Here is a 19,629-nt window from a genome sequence, read left to right as displayed (position 1 = left end):
GATTTATACATGACTTTTCTTTCTTTTGATATCAGCATTATATTGGCGGGCATGGGCAATGAAAAACCCGTATCGGTCAACCACTAATCTAAATAAATACAAACTTCACTGGCTTACACAACTCCTGATTTTCAGATCAAGGATCATCACACCATGATATATCAGATGTATTATATGAAACACTGCAGCTGCGTGTACAACTACTGAGAGCGCACCTTTGTCAACATTCTGCAGGTTGCAGAGGAAGCAAAAATTGGCACCAGGTTCACAGATATGTTCGCCATCTGATTGCTGACATATAGCATTCATTATTTTAGTGTTGGTCACTTGTAACATTACTTTGCAGTAGGGTGTGGTGCCATTCACCCACTCAGCTGGAACATGATTTTGACTCTATGTGTGTATTTTAATCCCATCTTGCCTACAACATGATGAAAAGAGATTATGTTCTTGAATGAAATTAAATTAGTACTGAATTCAAAATGTATTTATTACAGGATTCTTGGTCTAAAGTGTTGCTTTGAGTAGAACAATGGTTGTTATAAATATTTTGTGTAGTCCTCGATAATAATATGTCATCATTTTGCTGTAGATTACTGAGCTATAAATTCTCCATGGATTTATACTCAATGTGTTTTATCGCACAAAAGTGTACTTAATCTAGATTATTTCTGATCCATCTAGGACAGACACCCAAAAGTGTCTGTAAAGATGAACACTAGGAAGGATTGCATCCAGCCAGCAGCCGTGGTGGATGGTGCAGAGGCCAGAACCAGCCCTGCTGAAGATGTGAATGAGGAGCCTGGTCTGAAGCACGACACTGAACCAATCAGAGAACCAGACTCTGATGTTATTACTCCTCCACCAGCTCCTGTGACCACCACTGCTGAACTGCTTGGCAACTTTACTGTCCAGAGTGGCTTGAACCTCAGCCTGACAGAAACACAGGAACAGCCAGCACCAGGCACGTAGCCAGACTCTGCTGTGGTGGGTGTGATGGGCAGCATGGTGGTCCAGTGCACTGTGGCCTCACAGCAAGAAGGTCGTGGGTTCAAACCCCAGTCATCTCTGCCTTTTCTGTGATGAACCTCCTGTCATCACTGCAGTGCAAGATGACCTGACCACGAATGCTGGCCTAGAAACAGACTCAGACACAGCTAATCACTTTGCCCAGATGGTGGACCCGCCACTTCACCTATTATGTGCTGGTATTTGTAAAAGCAGAAATCTGTCTATATCGGTAGAGGGCAGCATACTCTAAGCTTCTGTGGGCGTCTTTCCTCGATACATCTCAGTGGCAATGTTTGACACAGCAAAATGTTTAAAAGCCAAAAATGAAATATAAACACAGTGATAGTCCAGAGTGATGAGTGGGATTTCATCAAAAGCACTGTACCTGTACCTACAGTCGTGCCTCATGTCCACATGCTCTGTAACTCTTTAATTTTTAAAAGATGTCTGAAATACATTTATCACATACCCTGTTTAGGAAAGGTTATGTGCAGGTGTCGTTCACGTGCTATGTTGGTGTTAATAAGTAGTGGTGATGTATATACAGTGTGAGGAGCAAAGCCAAAGGCATGTGCAGTCCAAGTGTGTGAATGTTTGCACGAGGAAACGTGTTGACTGTGCTGTGTATCAATGCAGGGTATGTGTGGTGTGGTGTCAAGCTAGGTGAGACTGACAGTGACAATGACGCTGGTGAGAGCAGGAAAAATTTAACCTCCACTGCTGGTAGATAGGTACACAGTAATGAGCATTCCAGCATTAGATTGTTACAACTGTCTCAAGCAGGGGGAGGGGTGCCTTTCATTAAGTGAGATTAAATCACATCTAATGCTTCAGCAGCATGTCCCCGAGCCAAAAGCCACACATCTCCCCCCGCTTTAAAAATAGACAAATACATTTCAGAGAAGATTTGCTCTTTTTGTTGGTGGCGGCTTGACAACCTGTTTTAATGTTCCAGCAGCATGATTCGGATGTCACAGCGTGCGGGAACGAGAGGACGTGTAAGGCGATGTTTTTGGACGTTGCCCTTTTCCTGCTTCCACACCCACCTCCTCTTCACCAGCTCGCGACATGTTCTGAAGCAGTGCTGCTTTGCACCCGTCAGGCTGATCACTGGCGAAGATGGGTTGAATATGGCACCATGGGATCCACAGTGACAGCCGAGAGCGACGGTGGACAACATCTCGCTTAAGAGTAAAAACAGGATGACATCAAGTCCAAAGCAGAAAGAACAAAACCTTCTCCCTTGTGGTCTCTCTGTTATTGCACAAGAGAGGCTGACACGCAAACAGAAAGATGAGTCTTTTAGAATATTCAGTTCATAAATTAGATTTATTTTTTTTACAGTATGTAGTTATACTCATTCCAAATGTTTATCATTTAATAACTGAAATCAAATGATTTTCTGGAAACAATTGTGTCTTGAGGAAAAACCCTGCACGCCTGAAGCACCATGGTTTTGGATTGATTCTAGTATGTACAACATATACTCATTATTTTTGCTTACAGTAAGTTATACTGTACATAAATATGCCACACATATTCCTCTTTGCGTTTGACTAAGGATATATTTTTCTTCTCACCATGCACAGGTTTCCTAAACCTGAAGCATAGGCACTGAATTTGTCCTTGTTCAAAAGAAAATAATAAACCTCTAGATTCTGACACGTTTTCAACCCTTTCCCTTCTACTGTTTTGGCAAATGTCCAACAAGCAATCATTTTTTTTTTCATCTAAAATATTTTCATAGAAAAAGATGAACAGCTCATTTGACAACATTTCAAGAATAGGCAAAACATTCATTAGAACATTAACCCATGCACAATACAGCAAATATGTTTTTCTAATCAGGCTTAAAGCCTTTGAGTTTTTTTATTTTATCTTTTTTTGCTCAACCTTAATGATAGTTATTAGTGAATTAAAAGTCAGTTTGTCACAGCAATGACTCTTTGCTGAGTGCATTAATGGGTTTTTGTGTGCGCCAACACAGTTACAGTAGAGCTGAAATACAATGAAGGCAGACAAGGTGCTTTGTTGGTCAGATAAACAACATGTTTGTGCAACAAAACTCGAGAACCATACTGAGGACCTTGAGAGAACAAATGTTAAAGAAACTCTGTATGAAGTATTCTTGTATGTTTGGTTCTGTATTTTCTGCTCTGACATGCAGTTGCAAAACCCGTCTTTGGCAAATGTAATTTACTGATCTTACATTTATACATTCTGATGTAAAAATAAAAAAAAGAACAATCCATTCAAAGCAGGATGTAATATAATGTTTGTGCTACTCCTTAAGGATGCTATGTGTAGATATTTAAACCAGCATGTCTATGTAAACCACTATACGATGTGATAGATTTGTTGTTATTATTATTATAAATAAATATGACAATTACGAGTCATTTTTAACTCCATTGGTGCTGTATTGTTTGTGCTTGAGTTTCTCAAATGTACAACCATATTTCCCACAATCTCAGTCAAATCACAAATTATACTGCTACTTGTCCTTATGCATCATTCTCTTCACTAAAAAAATTCATTTTTTCTCTTGGCATTTCTTACCATCTATCATCTGCCACTACCAGAAACAATCAAACACACAAATCTGAGCCAGTGCCACACAATGGGAACCCCTTTGTGGAGAATGCAGACAGCAAAGCCAGTCTTCTTCATAATGGTCGTGAGTGTTTATGTTAATTACACAGACAGTATGATGCTAACTCAAATTTAATGTGGCAATGGTTTGCTGATGCATCAATGATACACATAGCACCTTAAATCTACATTCTCCTGTCTCTCACTCACTCATTCATTCATACATGTGTGTATGTGTGCACACACACACACACACACGCCGCACAATTGACATCAACTAGTCAGTGCTAAGCGCAGTTTAGCATGCGATAATTTTGTAGTATTTCCTGCTTCTATAGCAAACTTCCTCATGCAGTAACACCTCAGGCTCGTGATGGAGATAGATGATAAACTTAGAACAACTCAGGTTCAGGAACACACTGTAGACCTCTTTTTAAAGGGTAGGATTTTTAAAACAGGAAACATGAATGAATAATGGACTTTATCAAAGCAGATAATAACTTTAACATCTGATGTTTATCTTTTTATATATCTAAGATATTCAAAAGTGCCAATTCTAACTGAGAATTTGTACGCAACTGACACGGTTGTATTTCTCTCATGTAAGATGAGTGAGTGTGTACAGTGAAGTCTTTCCCTTATCTTCCCTCCACCTACTCATACAGTAAGAGGAGTGGTGCAGACATGTACCAAAAGCAAAACTAAGGAAAACAGAGGTGTAGGGGGAAAATGTTTAGTAGTCACATTACAACATTTCCTCGTAGAAGAGCAGGTATGCCTGAGAGTTGAGTACTCTTGACTCTGGTACCGTCTGAACCGTGGTGTCACTGATGTACACCCACTGGCCCTGGGAGCTGCTGCTGGCATCCCTCGCACCTGAAAGATACCACACACACACACACACACACACACACAGTGTGTTAATATTATGGGCACACTTTTGAGAGATAAGTGGTGTAATCTGGTGTTGAATTTGTCTCGTGGAGGGGATGCCTTTTAAAAAACAAAAACAAGACAAAGTCATAGATCCTTTCATTACTATATTAACCACTTCATTACTAAATTAGGTAAATACACAGTGAGTACTTTTCTTAAGAAACTGCAGTGGATAAAAATTGGCCATCCTGGCATCTGGAAAGTTCATAAAACTGAGAACACTGCATTTAGTTAACTTGATATTTTCAATTTAATCATCTAAAAAGGCTATGCTGAGCTAAAGTATTTTTAAACAATATGCCAAAAAATGATGATAAACAGACCGGTGACCATGTACAACAGGTAGAGACTGTGAACCACATGATTGAACCAGTCTGTCAGCAGTCATTACGACATGTCTGAACCTTTGCTCCAATTACAAAATGACATGTCTTGCATTAGCTTGTTATAAGCAAGGCTAACTGCTTCCTTGGGTTATTCAGCTATCTATCAGCACTATTCTGTAAATCTGGACACAAGCAGAGAAAATGGGAAAGATAAAATAACATGAATCTATAGAAAACAAAGGCCTCTACTCATCCTGCTCTTTGTAAAAGACATCTTCAAGGCTACATGTAGTGAGGCCTTTTCTGCCACTGACCGCTCTCATAAACAGCACACAAACACACATGACACAGAAAACAGATAAAATATCTTAAACCCTAACCTGACAAGTTCCTGTGGTGCTGTTCTGTTTTCCTCTGGGGAGAACGCACTTTTACATATGCGGTGTAGTGGCCCCCCCGCATTGAGCCACTGTGTTCAACAATCCCATAAAGACTGTAGATGACGCGCTCACCAGCTGCCAGGTTCTAGCAAAAACGAATGAAATTAGCAAAAAGGAAAACAGAGCTAAAAAATGAAAGATGCAGAAATAGCAGCACCAAGGACAATCATTTCAAACTGAACTACTGAAGCAAAAAAAAAAAAACAGAAACCTTTAGTACAGTTATAGTAAAGTAGCAGTAAATAATAAGAGAGTTTAAAAAAACCTTTCTAAGTTTGACATAGGAGAGATTAATTCAATTTCAAGTACACAAAAGATTTTTCGATTTTGGTTTAGAAGCTTAATACCTTGCAGGTTGCCGAACAGAAAGGTGCCAGATCCAAGACCAGGGGAAAGTCAACATGGCGGTTCACTTTTCGTAAGTTCATCCCTGCCTTAAAATACAAAAACCACTGTACATTAACATTTAGGCCAGTAGACCACAACACAAGCCCCACAACGTCAACATTAAGGATGTGTTCAGAAACACACACACACACACACACACACACACACACACACACACACACACACACACACACACACACACACACACACACACACACACACACACACACACACACACACACACACACACACACACACACACACACACACATCAAATAAAACATTTGACTAACTGCATGATAAAATGGCGGGTAAGAAAAGGCAGAATATGGCTGCTCACCTGATGGAAGCGTTTAAGATGCAATGTGATGACAGGAGGCAGCGAGGATATCAGCATTTGCTTCCTAGCGCTGGTGTAAATCTTCTCCACCTTCTTATCTATGTCGAAAACAAAAAACACACAGAAATCTTAGATTTAACGGTTAAAATATTACTTTTGGTTTATTCAAACTAACAAAGTCAATTGCAAAAGTTTATTGCGGGATCAAAGGAACATCTGGAGCCACGGAGAAACTGACAGCGGACACCAAATCGCTCCTGCTGGCTGTGCTATCGGGTGTGTGAGTGGGTGTATGATTAGTTTCTTTTTGATGAGCCTCCACCATCAATGAGCAACTGGCATTTTACATGGTAGCCTCTGCTATCAGTGTATGGATGTGTGTGAATGGGGTGAATATGTATTGTAACATGCTTTGAGAGGCCAGAAGACTAGAAAGGCGTACAGTCCATTTACTACTTAGCTGGGGAAAAATAAACGGAGATTGTAGCTCTTCAATTTGACACTGGTAAGAATTTGTACTTCTTCTGATGTGAACACAAACTGCTAATAATGTACTCAAGTGGGTCAGGTGTCACTGTCGATGGTAGTTGTGTATTTAACCATATAATGGCACAAATATGATTGTTTGGAACACTGTGAGAACACAGTCAGAGCAAAGAAGTGAATTACACTGCAGGGGTGGATTAAGACGTTTCTATGGATGTAACTTTTTTTTCTCCCCAGAGTAAAAGCTGGTAAATGTTGGAATCTATAGTAACAAGAATAAATTCAAGCTGCCCACGTCTGCCATGCTCTATGAAGGGCAAAACTATAAAACCTTTTACAGCCAACAATCAAGCCTGGGGATGAGATAAGTATAAGTAGGTTTCCTATAGACAACCTGTGACATAATGATCAGATGTACAATAATCTGGTAATAATTTGGAAAATAACTCTGAAATGAAACTGCACCGTGTCAATTAGGCATCATCAAAACTCTTTGTCATTCCAGATGTTATGTCTTACCGGCTGAGCTGCTCTTGCGCAGCTGTTTCTGTCTGCGTTCAGTGCAGCTCTCACACAGCAGCTTGTTGTTGCCCATCAGCAGTTCCACAGAGGTGAACTGGTGGAGGCAGGACTGGATGGAGCACTCCTTGGAGCTGGGTGTGTAACTGTGGGACAGCACCTGGAAGGCCCCCTGGTGGTGTTGATGGTGGAGGTTATCCCGTGATTGCGTTTCTCCCTGCTCCTCTGGAGAACATTGTGTAGAGGGAGAGCAGTCCCCAGAAGTAAACCCAAGGTTTACTTTAGACACTGCAGTAACTAGCTGCTCTACAGCGCCACCTGGCCTCGTGGAGGATGACGGTGAGGGGGAGGAGGCAGAGACGGGCGTAGGAGATGGAGTGAGGGTGGAAATGGACGATGGGGTGGACATGTGCCCGTGACTGGAGGAAGAGGTGCGTGGAGCCCACTCGCTCTCCGATGCTTCACTGTCAGCGTCATTACTGCTGTCCTGAGGACCTGAGTCTCTTTCACTGCCATCTGATAGGCTGCCGGCAGCAGCCATCTTGCAAACTGAGATACCACGGCCGATCCACCAGCTACCCCCTCCTCCTCTGGACGCTCCGCACTGCAGCCTGCTCCCTTCTCCTCCACAGAGCTTGAAGACCTCCTGCTCTGCTGCTTCTGAGGAAAAGAAGAACAGATAAATCCCCTTTAAGAGATGCAGACTGTGCCAGATGTTTCTGGTGTAACTATTTTTTGCAAAGCTCAAATATAAATAAAAGCATTCACATTGCCAGTAAAGGCATGCAAAAGATTTCATCATTCTTACGTACGATATTTTCATGAGAAGAGGAAGGGATGCTGTAAATGCTGTGTCTTGATTACATAGTATAGATCATTGTGAAGCAGCATATCTGACTGCGTGGAGAGACATTTGTAAGCTACAGGAGCTGTACTACTTTTGTAAGGGTGACTGGAAACTGACACGGAAATGAGAAAACTTCTATTTCTGGACCAAATATAACACAAATATAAAGCAAAACAGCTTAGTAACACTAGACTGCAGTCAACAATATTCCATCCTGTGTTGCTTAGTCTGGTCTGACTGACTGGCTTAGTCTTAGTCTAGTCTGCCAGATGTCAAATATCGTGTAAGCTTTAAGGCGCTATCTGTAAGGACACAGTCTTTCTTGAACATAGATAAAGAAATATGGTAAGCCTCAAATCTGATAAATGTCTATTAAAATTTACACATCTCAAAAAGATCCAGCTTTGAGTTTACCCACGAATACACTATGTTTTGACACCCTATAACTGCTTTGTATTTCTACTGGTTGTAGAGTTACAAAGATATTTTCCCTTTGTAGAATCTAAAGGGCCATGCTTTGTCAATCATGCTTTCAAAATCACAAAAGAGGAGAGACAATAGAAGCTCCTATGAAATGAATGAAATGTCTACGTTTGTTCCAGGCTTTGCACATTGCAAACTTATGTATATGTGAATCAGGTTGCAGACGATGCAGAAAAACTGAGAATAAAACAAACAAATGATAATTACTTAATGAGAAGCACGAACGCAGCCCTACCTGTCCGCTCAGCTTCCTGGTGTTTCTGTTGACAGAGTGCGCCGCAGAAAGAACCTGGTCACTGTGAGTCACATGGGTGTCCTGCTCCCGGCTGCCCTTCCCCAGTCTACCAGGGTTGGATGGTTTTGATATCTAAGTACGACAAATAAAACATCATAAGCTCTAAGTGGAACAATAAACAATAAGGCTGAAAACAATTAAACATGCACAAATGCAAAACCGATCTTGCCGTCTCTCAAGTAACTGTGGCACTTTATTTTGCTTACTCATTAGATACATGCCCTGTATGAGAGTGATACTCATCATCCTTTAATGTTATCTGCACTGGTTGTCTTATGAACAATTGTAGCAGCTTACCCTCTCCTCTATGATGGGTAAAGAGATGTCTATGAAAGCCTCCTTCACTGTGGAAATCTGAAAGAGAGATTACATGTTAAGTCAGTGCCAGCATATATATTGAGCACCTTCTTTAATAGTCAAAATCAAAGCTTTTAACAATAAACTTCTGCTGCAGATTTGTGATAGGAGATATGGTCAGCGGTTGTTTCTCTGTTTTATCCTCTCCAGCTCCATACCTGATGCTCTCTACCTTCAAGGATATTCTTTAGTTTTCATGGTGGCAGTTGCTTTTGTAACAATTCTGAGCTTCACATTTTATGGTACATGCCTGCTGCAAGCAGTTGGTGTTTGAGCTGGTCCTTGAAGTGCTTTTGTTTTTTTCTCCTAATGATTCGGTTTACTCTGACTTACTTTTCTAGTACATCATCATGCTTTGGTTGTCAAAAATGTTCCCTGTATGTAACAGCTAGAAGAGAAATGGAAACTTAATGTTGGTTAGCTTCACTTCAGGTCAGCGGCAAATATCTGCTAATTTATGAGTGACAGATTTATTCAGATGCAACTATTGTCTAAATATAAAGGTTGACTGAAGAAAGTGTGAACTTGTTGACCCTATTGTTCTTCATATGTGATGGCAATACATTGATCTATGTCTGAGTTGTTCACATTGACTATTCAAATTCTTTGCTATAGTTCATCCACATACACTTACATGCTCACACTCTTCACACATAATTGTGTTGGTTAGCTCGCCAACAAAGATGCGGTCGACGAAGTTCATCTTCACACCCTCCTTCCCATATGCTGGTAGGAAAGAACGACAGTTTTCACTTGATTACACTCATAGGTGAATAATATAATGAATCTGTCAATTCACTCCATTACACCACTCTGGTCGCTATTATATACAGTGGGGAGAACAAGTATTTGATACACTGCTGATTTTGCAGGTTTTCCTACTTACAAAGCAGGAAGAGGTCTAATTTTTATCATAGGTACACTTCAACTGTGAGAGACAGAATCTAAAACAAAAATCCAGAAAATCACATTGTATGATTTTTAAATAATTAATTTGCATTTTATTGCATGACGTTAGTATCTGATCACCTACCAACCAGTAAGAATTCGGGCTCTCACAGACCTGTTAGTTCTCCTTTAAGAAGCCCTCCTGTTCTCCACTCATTACCTGTATTAACTGCACCTGTTTGAACTCGTTACCTGTATAAAAGACACCTGTCCACACACTCAATCAAACAGACTCCAACCTCTCCACAATGGCCAAGACCAGCTGTGTAAGGACATCAGGGATAAAACTGTAGACCTGCACATGGCTGGGATGGGCTACAGGACAATAGGCAAGCTTGGTGAGAAGGCAACAACTGTTGGCGCAATTATTAGAAAATGGAAGAAGTTCAAGATGACGGTCAATCTCCCTCGGTCTGGGGCTCCATGCAAGATCTCACCTTGTGGGGCATCAATGATCATGAGGAAGGTGAGGGATCAGCCTGGAACTACATGGCAGGACCTGGTCAATGACCTGAAGAGAGCTGGGACCACAGTCTCAAAGAAAACCATTAGTAACACACTACGCCGTCATGGATTAAAATGCTGCAACGCACTCAAGGTCCCCCTGCTCAAGCCAGCGCATGTCCAGGCCCGTCTGAAGTTTGCCAATGACCATCAGGATGATCCAGAGGAGGAATGGGAGAAGGTCATGTGGTCTGAGACAAAAATAGAGCTTTATGGTCTAAACTCCACTCGCCGTGTTTGGAGGAAGAAGAAGGATGAGCACAACCCCAAGACACCATCCCAACCGTGAAGCATGGAGGTGGAAACATCATTCTTTGACGACTGCACCGTATTGAGGGGAGGATGGATGGGGCCATGTATCGCGAGATCTTGGCCAACAACCTCCTTCCCTCAGTAAGAGCCTTGAAGATGGGTCGTGGCTCGGTCTTCCAGCATGACAACGACCCGAAACACACAGCCAGGGCAACTAAGGAGTGGCTCCACAAGAAGCTTCTCAAGGTCCTGGAGTGGCCTAGCCCGTCTCCAGACCTGAACCCAATAGAAAATCTTTGGAGTGAGCTGAAAGTCCGTATTGTCCAGCGACAGCCCCGAAACCTGAAGGATCTGGAGAAGGTCTGTATGGAGGTGTGGGCCAAAATCCCTGCTGCAGTGTGTGCAAACTTGGTCAAGAACTACAGGAAATGTATGATCTCTATAATTGCAAACAAAGGTTTCTTTACCAAATATTAAGTTCTGCTTTTCTGATGTATCAAATACTTATGTCATGCAATAAAATGCAAATTACTTATTTTTAAAAAATCCCACTGATTTTCTGGATTTTCGTCTCTCATAGTTGAGGTGTACCTATGATAAATTACAGACCTCTACATGCTTTGTAAGTAGGAAAACCTGCAAAATCAGCAGCGTATCAAATACTTGTTCTCCCCACTGTATCTCCAATAAAGGCTGAGAACGTATTGTATTAACCAAGCTACTTGGACAGATGTAGGATTGCTTCTTTAAATTGAGATGACATTAAAGGCATACGCATACAGTGGTGTGAAAAAATGTTTGCCCCCTTACTGATTTTTTTTTTTTTTTTTTGCATGTTTATCACACTGAAATGTTTCAGATCAAACAAATTGAAATATTAGACAAAGGTAACACAAAATGCAGTCTTTATATCAAGGTTTTTATTTTTAGGGGGGGGGGGGGGATTCTAAACCTACATGGCCCTGTGTGAAAAGCGTATTTTGGAAGGTGTGTCCCATTACATCTGGTGTAAAAGTAACACAGCATTTAAGAAACGGGACCTCAAAAGTAAAATATGGTGGTAGTGTGATGGTCTGGGGCCGTTTTGCTGCTTCAGGAACAGGAAGACTTGCTGTGGTAAATAGAACCATGAATTCTGCTGTCTACCAAAAAATCCTGAAGGAGAATGTCTGGCCATCTGTTCGTGACCTCAAGCTGAAGCGCACTTGGGTTCTGCAGCAGGAAAATGATCCAAAACACACCAGCAAGTCCACCTCTCAATGGCTTAAGAAAAACAAAATGAAGACTTTGGAGTGGCCTCAAAAGTCCTGACCTGAATCTGATCAAGATGTTGTGGCATGAAGGCATCAAGGCTTGAAAACCCTCAAATGTGGCAGAATTACAACAATTCTGCAAAGATGAGTGGGCCAAAATTCTTCCACAGCGCTGTAAAAGACTCAAACGCTTGATTGCAGTTGTTGCTAATAAAGGTGGCCCAAGCAGTTATTAGGTTTAGGGAGCAATCACTTTTTTCACACGGCCATGTAGGTTTGGACTCCCCCATTAATAATAAAAACCTTCATTTAAAAACTGCATTTTGTGTTATCTTTGTGTAATATTTTAATTTGTTTGATGATCTGAAACATTTCAGTGTGACAAACATGCAAAAAAAAAACACTTTCTCACTACTGTACATATATATAACTCATTATGTTGATAATAAGGATATAAATTAAGGTTCATCTTAAGCACTTAAGATTTATCTAATGAAGACTATAGTCCTCTGTCTTCCACCAAACCACACTTTGCCTGATTAGTAAATGAGCTGTATTTCCATTAACTGCCACAAGGTGGAACTATTGATCTTGGCTATCTATCTACTGCAGCGGGCATTTGAACCTTTGACTTGGCGCTTGGTCTCCTCATCTGCGGTCTTCTCTGTGGGATTGTTGAACGCCTTCAGAATTCCCGCTTTCACCCTCTGCGAACAACAAACAAAATAATACAGCAATGCAGATTTAAAGTGATATTCATAAATGCAAAATCAATCCACTCAAACAAAATTCACAATGGGGTTTTCTCTCCATTACATCCATTAGTGAAATATCAAAATCCAGCCCACAGCTCAGTTTGACAGGTATATCCATTACAAGCATCATTAGTGTAAAATAATTATTGTGCTTGTCTAAAAACGTTAACATGTAAATCTCTTAATTAACTGTGCATGTTTGTGTGTGTGTATAAGTTCTTCTCGGGGGCCCTCTTATTGAAGGTGACATGGTCAGTGAGTGTGTTGGTGAGAAAGCTGTGAAGAGGCACAGCCACAGTATAGCACCAATCAATAGATAATTGGCCATGGTCCATGTCTGGGGTAGAGACCAGTCAGGCCCCATTGTCCTAGGACCCACGCACTGGACTGGCTATCTAGGTCAAAAAGTCCTGATAATCCCAGCCTGCACCCCACTCAGTCAGCACAGTCAAACCAGGCTGAGCCTCTCCTACTAATTAATTACCAGTAACCCCCATCCTCCCTCTCCAATGTATGCGTGCACTGTCCCACACAGCATGGGTTGTGGGAGTGTGTATGTGTGTGTGTGTGTGTGTGAGGGGGGTCGGCGAGGGTTGCTGGTACAAGGGTGCATGAGTGGAAACTAAAATGAAGACAGAGCTAAGAAGGACAGTCCATGCCCTGAGAGAGTAATACCTACCGTCTCAGCTAATTGGTGATAATTGAGCGGAGCCAAATTAGCATATTTAGATCTCTGATACTAATGGCCAATCAACACAAACACTTACCTCTAAAAGGTTGGTGACACCCACTGCAAAAATACCAGTTTCCCTCTCTAAAACACATTCACTCTCTCATAGAACAGTGTGTGTATTATTTATACGGTATATTCGAGTTACTCAGATGTGCTTATTCAAAATGAATGGGTTTATTCAGGCTCACTCGGTATGGATTAATGGAAAGGAATGTTTTTTCCTTGTATGTCCTGTGTTTGCAGAAGCTATAATAATTAAAACTTCTAAGACACATTTCATTTTTATTAGAAAATATAGTAACTGTATTAATGTTTTTTCAAAGATTATTCAATAATGTAGGCTAAAATGCCACTGTATCTCTGAATGTGCTTGGCTGTATAAATGAGTTTCTGAGTGAATGAATAGAGGAGGCCGTATTCCCCCTCCCTCTTTACCTCCTTGATTGGATTGGGAGATGGGTAAGTGTGTGTGTGTGTGTGTGTGTGTGTAGGAGGGGGCCGTGTGTGACCCTCAAGCACAATGGGGCGGCCCTGGAGCTCATTCAGCAGCTGTGGGTTTCCAAGATCACACAATGATGCCGGTCGTGCCACTTGCAAGTCCCCTAAGTGGCACAACTGTCAGCGTTCACAAGTTTGAATGGGAGCAGAGGAGCCCAGCCAGTGGCCCCTCCTGGGTCTGGAGCTGACCACTAAACACACCCGCTAACTTCTCCTCCATGGTTCACGTAGTCACTGGTGGGGCCACGGGGGGCAGCTCAGCCTAGCAAAGGGCTGCTGTGGGGTCTCCTAATTGCCTTGCGAAGGGTTGGGGGGGGAGGTGGTTCTCTGTACTTGCCAAAAACATGGCACCATAAACACAAAAACTGGTTAGCCAAGCAAAAAGAAGATATTGGTTTATGTGTTAGCACACAGCCACCCCCACACAAACACCGAGCTGAAAGTCTTACATTATGACATTACACTAGTCTAGGATGGATTTTAATGGACAATAAGTCTGAATCTACAGCATAAAATATATTGTACAAGTGGAGGGCTGATAAGGCAGATGACAAGTAATGGCTTTCAAAACGCAGAATTCAAGACATGTGTTTGATACTTCTGTTACTGATTCGTTTCAGATATAACCATTAATTCTATAGTGAATGCCCATCATTACTGCTTGATTCATATTTCATTCATCAATTGTTCACTGTAGTCTATAAATCAGAAAAACTTTATTAATCCCTGAGGGGAAATTATTTTTATTAATGTGGCTCTGTGAGGTTATACTTTGCAGTGCTTTTAGTTAAGTGCTAATGTCAGCATGCTAAATGATTTTTACCCTCTTAGTGCAGTGTGTTAGCATGCTAAAATTAGCTAAATCGCACAAAATGCAAAGTAGAGGGTGACGACGAGTTTGTAAGCATTAGTGTGGTTAAAAAATGAAAGCCAGGTAAAAAGTTTTTTTATAACCTGACTAAAGACATACATATTTTTTTTGCACATTTTCTCTCAACAAATGTTCAAAATGCATTTGTAAGGAAACCACAAATACCATAAGTACAATGTTCAGATCTGAAGGACCTTTCTGCAACATAAACAGTTTAAGCGATAACGGGTAGTCAATAACAGGTGTAAGTGTATAAGCTCACTTTAGTTTCCTCTACTCGTATGGAGTCCATTAGGTAGTGCAGAAGCTCCTGGCTGTCTTGTTGTTGGTAGCCCTTGAAGCGCGGAGCCCTAGAAAAAAAGAAAAGAAAAATACAGATGCAAGTCAAGAACAAGAGAGAGACACAATGTGATGAAAAGAAAATAAATGGAAGAGAATTATGGTTGTGAAAGGAATATGATTTGACAAGAACACCTAGAAATCTAATCATTTAACAAAGTTTTACACTTGTAGTATACACTCACCTAAAGGATTATTAGGAACACCATACTAATACTGTGTTTGAACCCCTTTCGCCTTCAGAACTGCCTTAATTCTACGTGGCATTGATTCAACAAGGTGCTGAAAGCATTCTTTAGAAATGTTGGCCCATATTTATAGGATAGCATCTTGCAGTTGATGGAGATTTGTGGGATGCACATCCAGGGCACGAAGCTCCCGTTCCACCACATCCAAAGATGCTCTATTGGGTTGAGATCTGGTGACTGTGGGGGCCATTTTAGTACAGTGAACTCATTGTCATGTTCAAGAAACCAATTTGAAATGATTCGAGCTTTGTGACATGGTGCATTATCCTGCAGGAAGTAGCCATCAGAGATGGGTACATGGTGGCCATAAAGGGATGGACATGGTCAGAAACAATGCTCAGGTAGGCCGTGGCATTTAAACGATGCCCAATTGGCACTAAGGGGCCTAAAGTGTGCCAAGAAAACATCTCCCACACCATTACACCACCACCACCAGCCTGCACAGTGGTAACAAGGCATGATGGATCCATGTTCTCATTCTGTTTGCCAAATTCTGACTCTACCATCTGAATGTCTCAACAGAAATCGAGACTCATCAGACCAGGCAACATTTTTCCAGTCTTCAACTGTCCAATTTTGGTGAACTCTTGCTAATTGTAGCCTCTTTTTCCTATTTGTAGTGGAGATGAGTGGTACCCGGTGGGGTCTTCTGCTGTTGTAGCCCATCCGCCTCAAGGTTGTGCGTGTTGTGGCTTCACAAATGCTTTGCTGCATACCTCGGTTGTTGTAACGAGGTTCTATCAGCTTGAATCAGTCGGCCCATTCTCCTCTGACCTCTAGCATCAACAAGGCATTTTCACCCACAGGACTGCCGCATACTGGATGTTTTTCCCTTTTCACACCATTCTTTGTAAACCCTAGAAATGGTTGTGCGTGAAAATCCCAGTAACTGAGCAGATTGTGAAATACTCAGACCGGCCCGTCTGGCACCAACAACCATGACACGCTCAAAATTGCTTAAATCACCTTTCTTTCCCATTCTGACATTCAGTTTGGAGTTCAGGAGATTGTCTTGACCAGGACCACACCCCTAAATGCATTGAAGCAACTGCCATGTGATTGGTTGATTAGATAATTGCATTAATGAGAAATTGAACAGGTGTTCCTAATAATCCTTTAGGTGAGTGTATGTGATAATAGATCAACAACATTATGGTAACACAATAAAAGTTAAAAAGCCTGGTAACAGTTGTGAAGATCAAGCTTGCTTAAATTTCCTCAAAGTGACCATGAATCCTGCACCAGTGGATAAATGAGGCACATCTAAATGTGACATCAGGCACATCAAAATCTCTACTTGTACAGGTATGATTCCACAGATTTTCATAACATATTTCATGACGTCAACTCGAGAGAAACAATCCAATAAAATGAATAATTTACACAATCTCTGATCCACTGGAATGTCCCTGGAGAAAACAGAGGTCCATTACAAAAGCCTGAACCGAACACTGGTCTGAACCGAACAAAGATAATTATAATTGATAGTCAAACACAGCTCTGCTACGCTGGCAGTCAATCCATAGACTTGATATTTTTGCTGAGCGTTTTGTTGGCAGATAGCCATCCTGGACATTAATGCCAGAGCGTTTAGAGGGGAGACTCTCCTTGGGTCCGTCCCCTGGCCGTCAACAGTGAAGCAGATGTGAGGACAGATGCCAGGGCAGATGGGCAGCCAGGGCTAGAGCCACTGCAACCTGTTGGGCCGAGCCAGCCACATAACCACAGGACAGGTTGGTCCGACAGGCACAACACACACCAAGGCCATATCACTGGTTTGAAAAGCCATCAGTCAAATATTGAGGATGTTTGGAGGGCGGGGGCTAGGGGTGGTGGGTGGGTTATTTCCTTGAATAGTACTGTGAATGTCCTTTACTGGTACTTCATGGTTTAAGTTGTCTTCACGTCCTTATGGTCTAGTATTAACAGATTTCCAGTCACTTTAAAGAGGCAAACAATCTATCCTCCTTTGTTTGACAAGGTGTTTATAAAAGGGTTTACAGCCACCAATTATTTAACAAAGCAGATAGCTGGTACCAATTTGATAATGCATTATTAATACTTATACACAGCATTAATATTCACCGCTATGTGTTTTTTATTATCCTAATGGATGCAGAATCTGGCCACAGTGTTTTGCAGTAAATCATACTCATTGGAAGAATTCACATCAAATGAATCATCCTGTGAGACACGCTGACATGTGGCCCAAGAATGGATGTCCGTGGTTGGGGGAGAGATGGCCAACCACCTGCCCTCAACACAGGTCATAACCAGGAGGTCTGGAGGAGCCTAAAGTAGTCACCCCCCACCCCACCCGGCCCTTATATACAGACGTAGTCTCTGTCCCTTATGCCCTTTTCATGCAGACACATGGAAAGGGTGGGTGGAGGGGTGAGGATGGTAGAGAGCACATGTCATTTATTTGCCAGTCCTACAAATGAACAGCATGTGAAGGAATGTCTCCCTCTTGTTCCGCTAACTAGTTTGTCAATCTCCCAAGAGAGACACACACACAGAGAGAGAAATATAAAGCAAAACAGGACATGAGTGAGACAGAAAAAGAGTGAGGGACAGACGCAGAGTAGTGTAGAGAAAAAAATGAAAAGCATGGTTGGGATCAGTGGGAATGAGGAGGTCTGGAAGCTCATCCCAGTGGAGAGAAGCAGAAGGGCCCTGTAGCGCTGCTCTAAATCTGGCCAATGCAAACAGCTGCGGTGCTAACACAATTAATAGCCGGATGAGTTAGTACCAGACACAAGGCCACACAAGCTCCCCCCAACAACACACACACATATGAGCAACACAATGCACCCGCACTCAGTTCACATATAAAATCCATCCAGCATTTACTCACACATAGGCATAGAAATCAGAAATATAACTCAATGTTCATTAAAAAAATTTTTATTATATTTTATTTTTATTTATCTTTACCAACGATTTAAAATGCCTAGCTCTCACCTAGGCTACCACGCTTTTTTGGAATACGATTTTAAAGAGTGAGAATAAAGACTGCATTATACTGGTGACTCATGCAGGAATTCAAAGACAGTATATAATAATAATAATAATAATAATAAGTAATTTCGCTGATGCTTTTATCCAAAGCGACTTACAATTGCTATACATGTCAGAGGTCGCACAACTCTGGACCAACTAGGGGTTAAGTGTTTTGTCAGGACATTGGTGGATATCAGTGGGAATCAAACCCAGATCTCCCACATCAAAAGCACATTTCTTATCTATTGCGCCGGCGCCATGCTTATACTTGATTTTCACCCCTGAGCTGGTGACTGTTAATATGTTTTCTAGGTTACAGATATAAAACATTAAAACATGCTCCGTTTTAAATACTTATGGATGCTTTATCGTGAGATATTGGTATATTTGAATTCCTTTAAGCCAACAATGTGAGGTCAAAGCCCACTTAAATACACTCAAATGAACAGTTTTACATTAAAACATGCTATACTGTATTGACCTCTGGATCCATTAGAATGGTCTTTAAACAGGACCAGAGGTTTCCTTTCTTTTAATTAATTCACAAGCGTACCTTGCAAGAGTGCTGCTACTGATGTCTGGTTTGTTGCTTCTTGCCTCACTAAAAACCCAAGTGAAGCTCAATGATATGGTATAGTATGTGGACAATCCAATATCCCCCATCATACTGTAGATCACCGATATTTAGCCATACTGTGCAAAATAATTGATTGTCTTACTCTTTTGGTTCTGCTGGCATATTCACTGTGGCTGTATTTTGTTGCAGATTGCAAAGCTAGAATCCCCGGACTGTGGATCTTAGCTGAGCGTATGTGCACTTGCCAATATTTGTATTATTTTTTGAACCGAATATGAATATCAGCTTCTTTTCTTAAACCTGAAAGAGGTCTTCCTCCTGAGCAGTTGGGTATGCCAGCCCTGACTTGTGTGTGTACTGCATGTGTGTCAGTGTTGATGTGTGTCCTGGATGCCAGAGCACCAAATGAAATCTATTGTTGTCCTCTGCTATTTCTATCAGGGATGTAAGGCTTCTCATAAAGGCTTATGAACAATATTTGAAAGATGTGGGTATGTAGACATTTACACACAGCACATGGATGGAAAAGAGAGACAGCATTCTTTTCATTTTTGGCAATACAAGAGTGTCCAGCGGCCGTCCTGAAAATTAAATCAGTCCTTGAAAGAAGCAGGTGCAGACGAATGCCT

At 41.4% G+C, this 19,629-nt stretch overlaps 1 protein-coding gene across 1 annotated transcript in view; it reads right to left on the bottom strand.

Annotated features, from left to right (window-relative positions):
- Window positions 1-2,321: 2,321 nt before the first annotated feature.
- The window catches only part of usp45 (ubiquitin specific peptidase 45), a 39,769-nt gene continuing 22,461 nt past the window's right edge, over window positions 2,322-19,629 (bottom strand). The window contains 11 exon segments of the mRNA XM_038712133.1: window positions 2,322-4,479; window positions 5,246-5,390; window positions 5,653-5,739; window positions 6,033-6,130; window positions 7,038-7,605; window positions 7,608-7,697; window positions 8,603-8,734; window positions 8,960-9,016; window positions 9,654-9,745; window positions 12,602-12,683; window positions 15,096-15,183. Of these exon segments, the coding sequence (XP_038568061.1) occupies window positions 4,349-4,479; window positions 5,246-5,390; window positions 5,653-5,739; window positions 6,033-6,130; window positions 7,038-7,605; window positions 7,608-7,697; window positions 8,603-8,734; window positions 8,960-9,016; window positions 9,654-9,745; window positions 12,602-12,683; window positions 15,096-15,183 (1,570 nt within the window). The 3' untranslated portion in view covers window positions 2,322-4,348.

Source organism: Micropterus salmoides, unplaced genomic scaffold (genome assembly GCF_014851395.1).
Source record: "Micropterus salmoides isolate LMB-PRFRI ecotype aquatic unplaced genomic scaffold, ASM1485139v1 Ms_hic_scaffold_11, whole genome shotgun sequence".
In the NCBI taxonomy this organism is placed as follows: Eukaryota; Metazoa; Chordata; class Actinopteri; order Centrarchiformes; family Centrarchidae; genus Micropterus; species Micropterus salmoides.
Note: the sequence above shows the minus strand (reverse complement) of the source record. Positions and strands in the feature narration are given on the sequence as shown.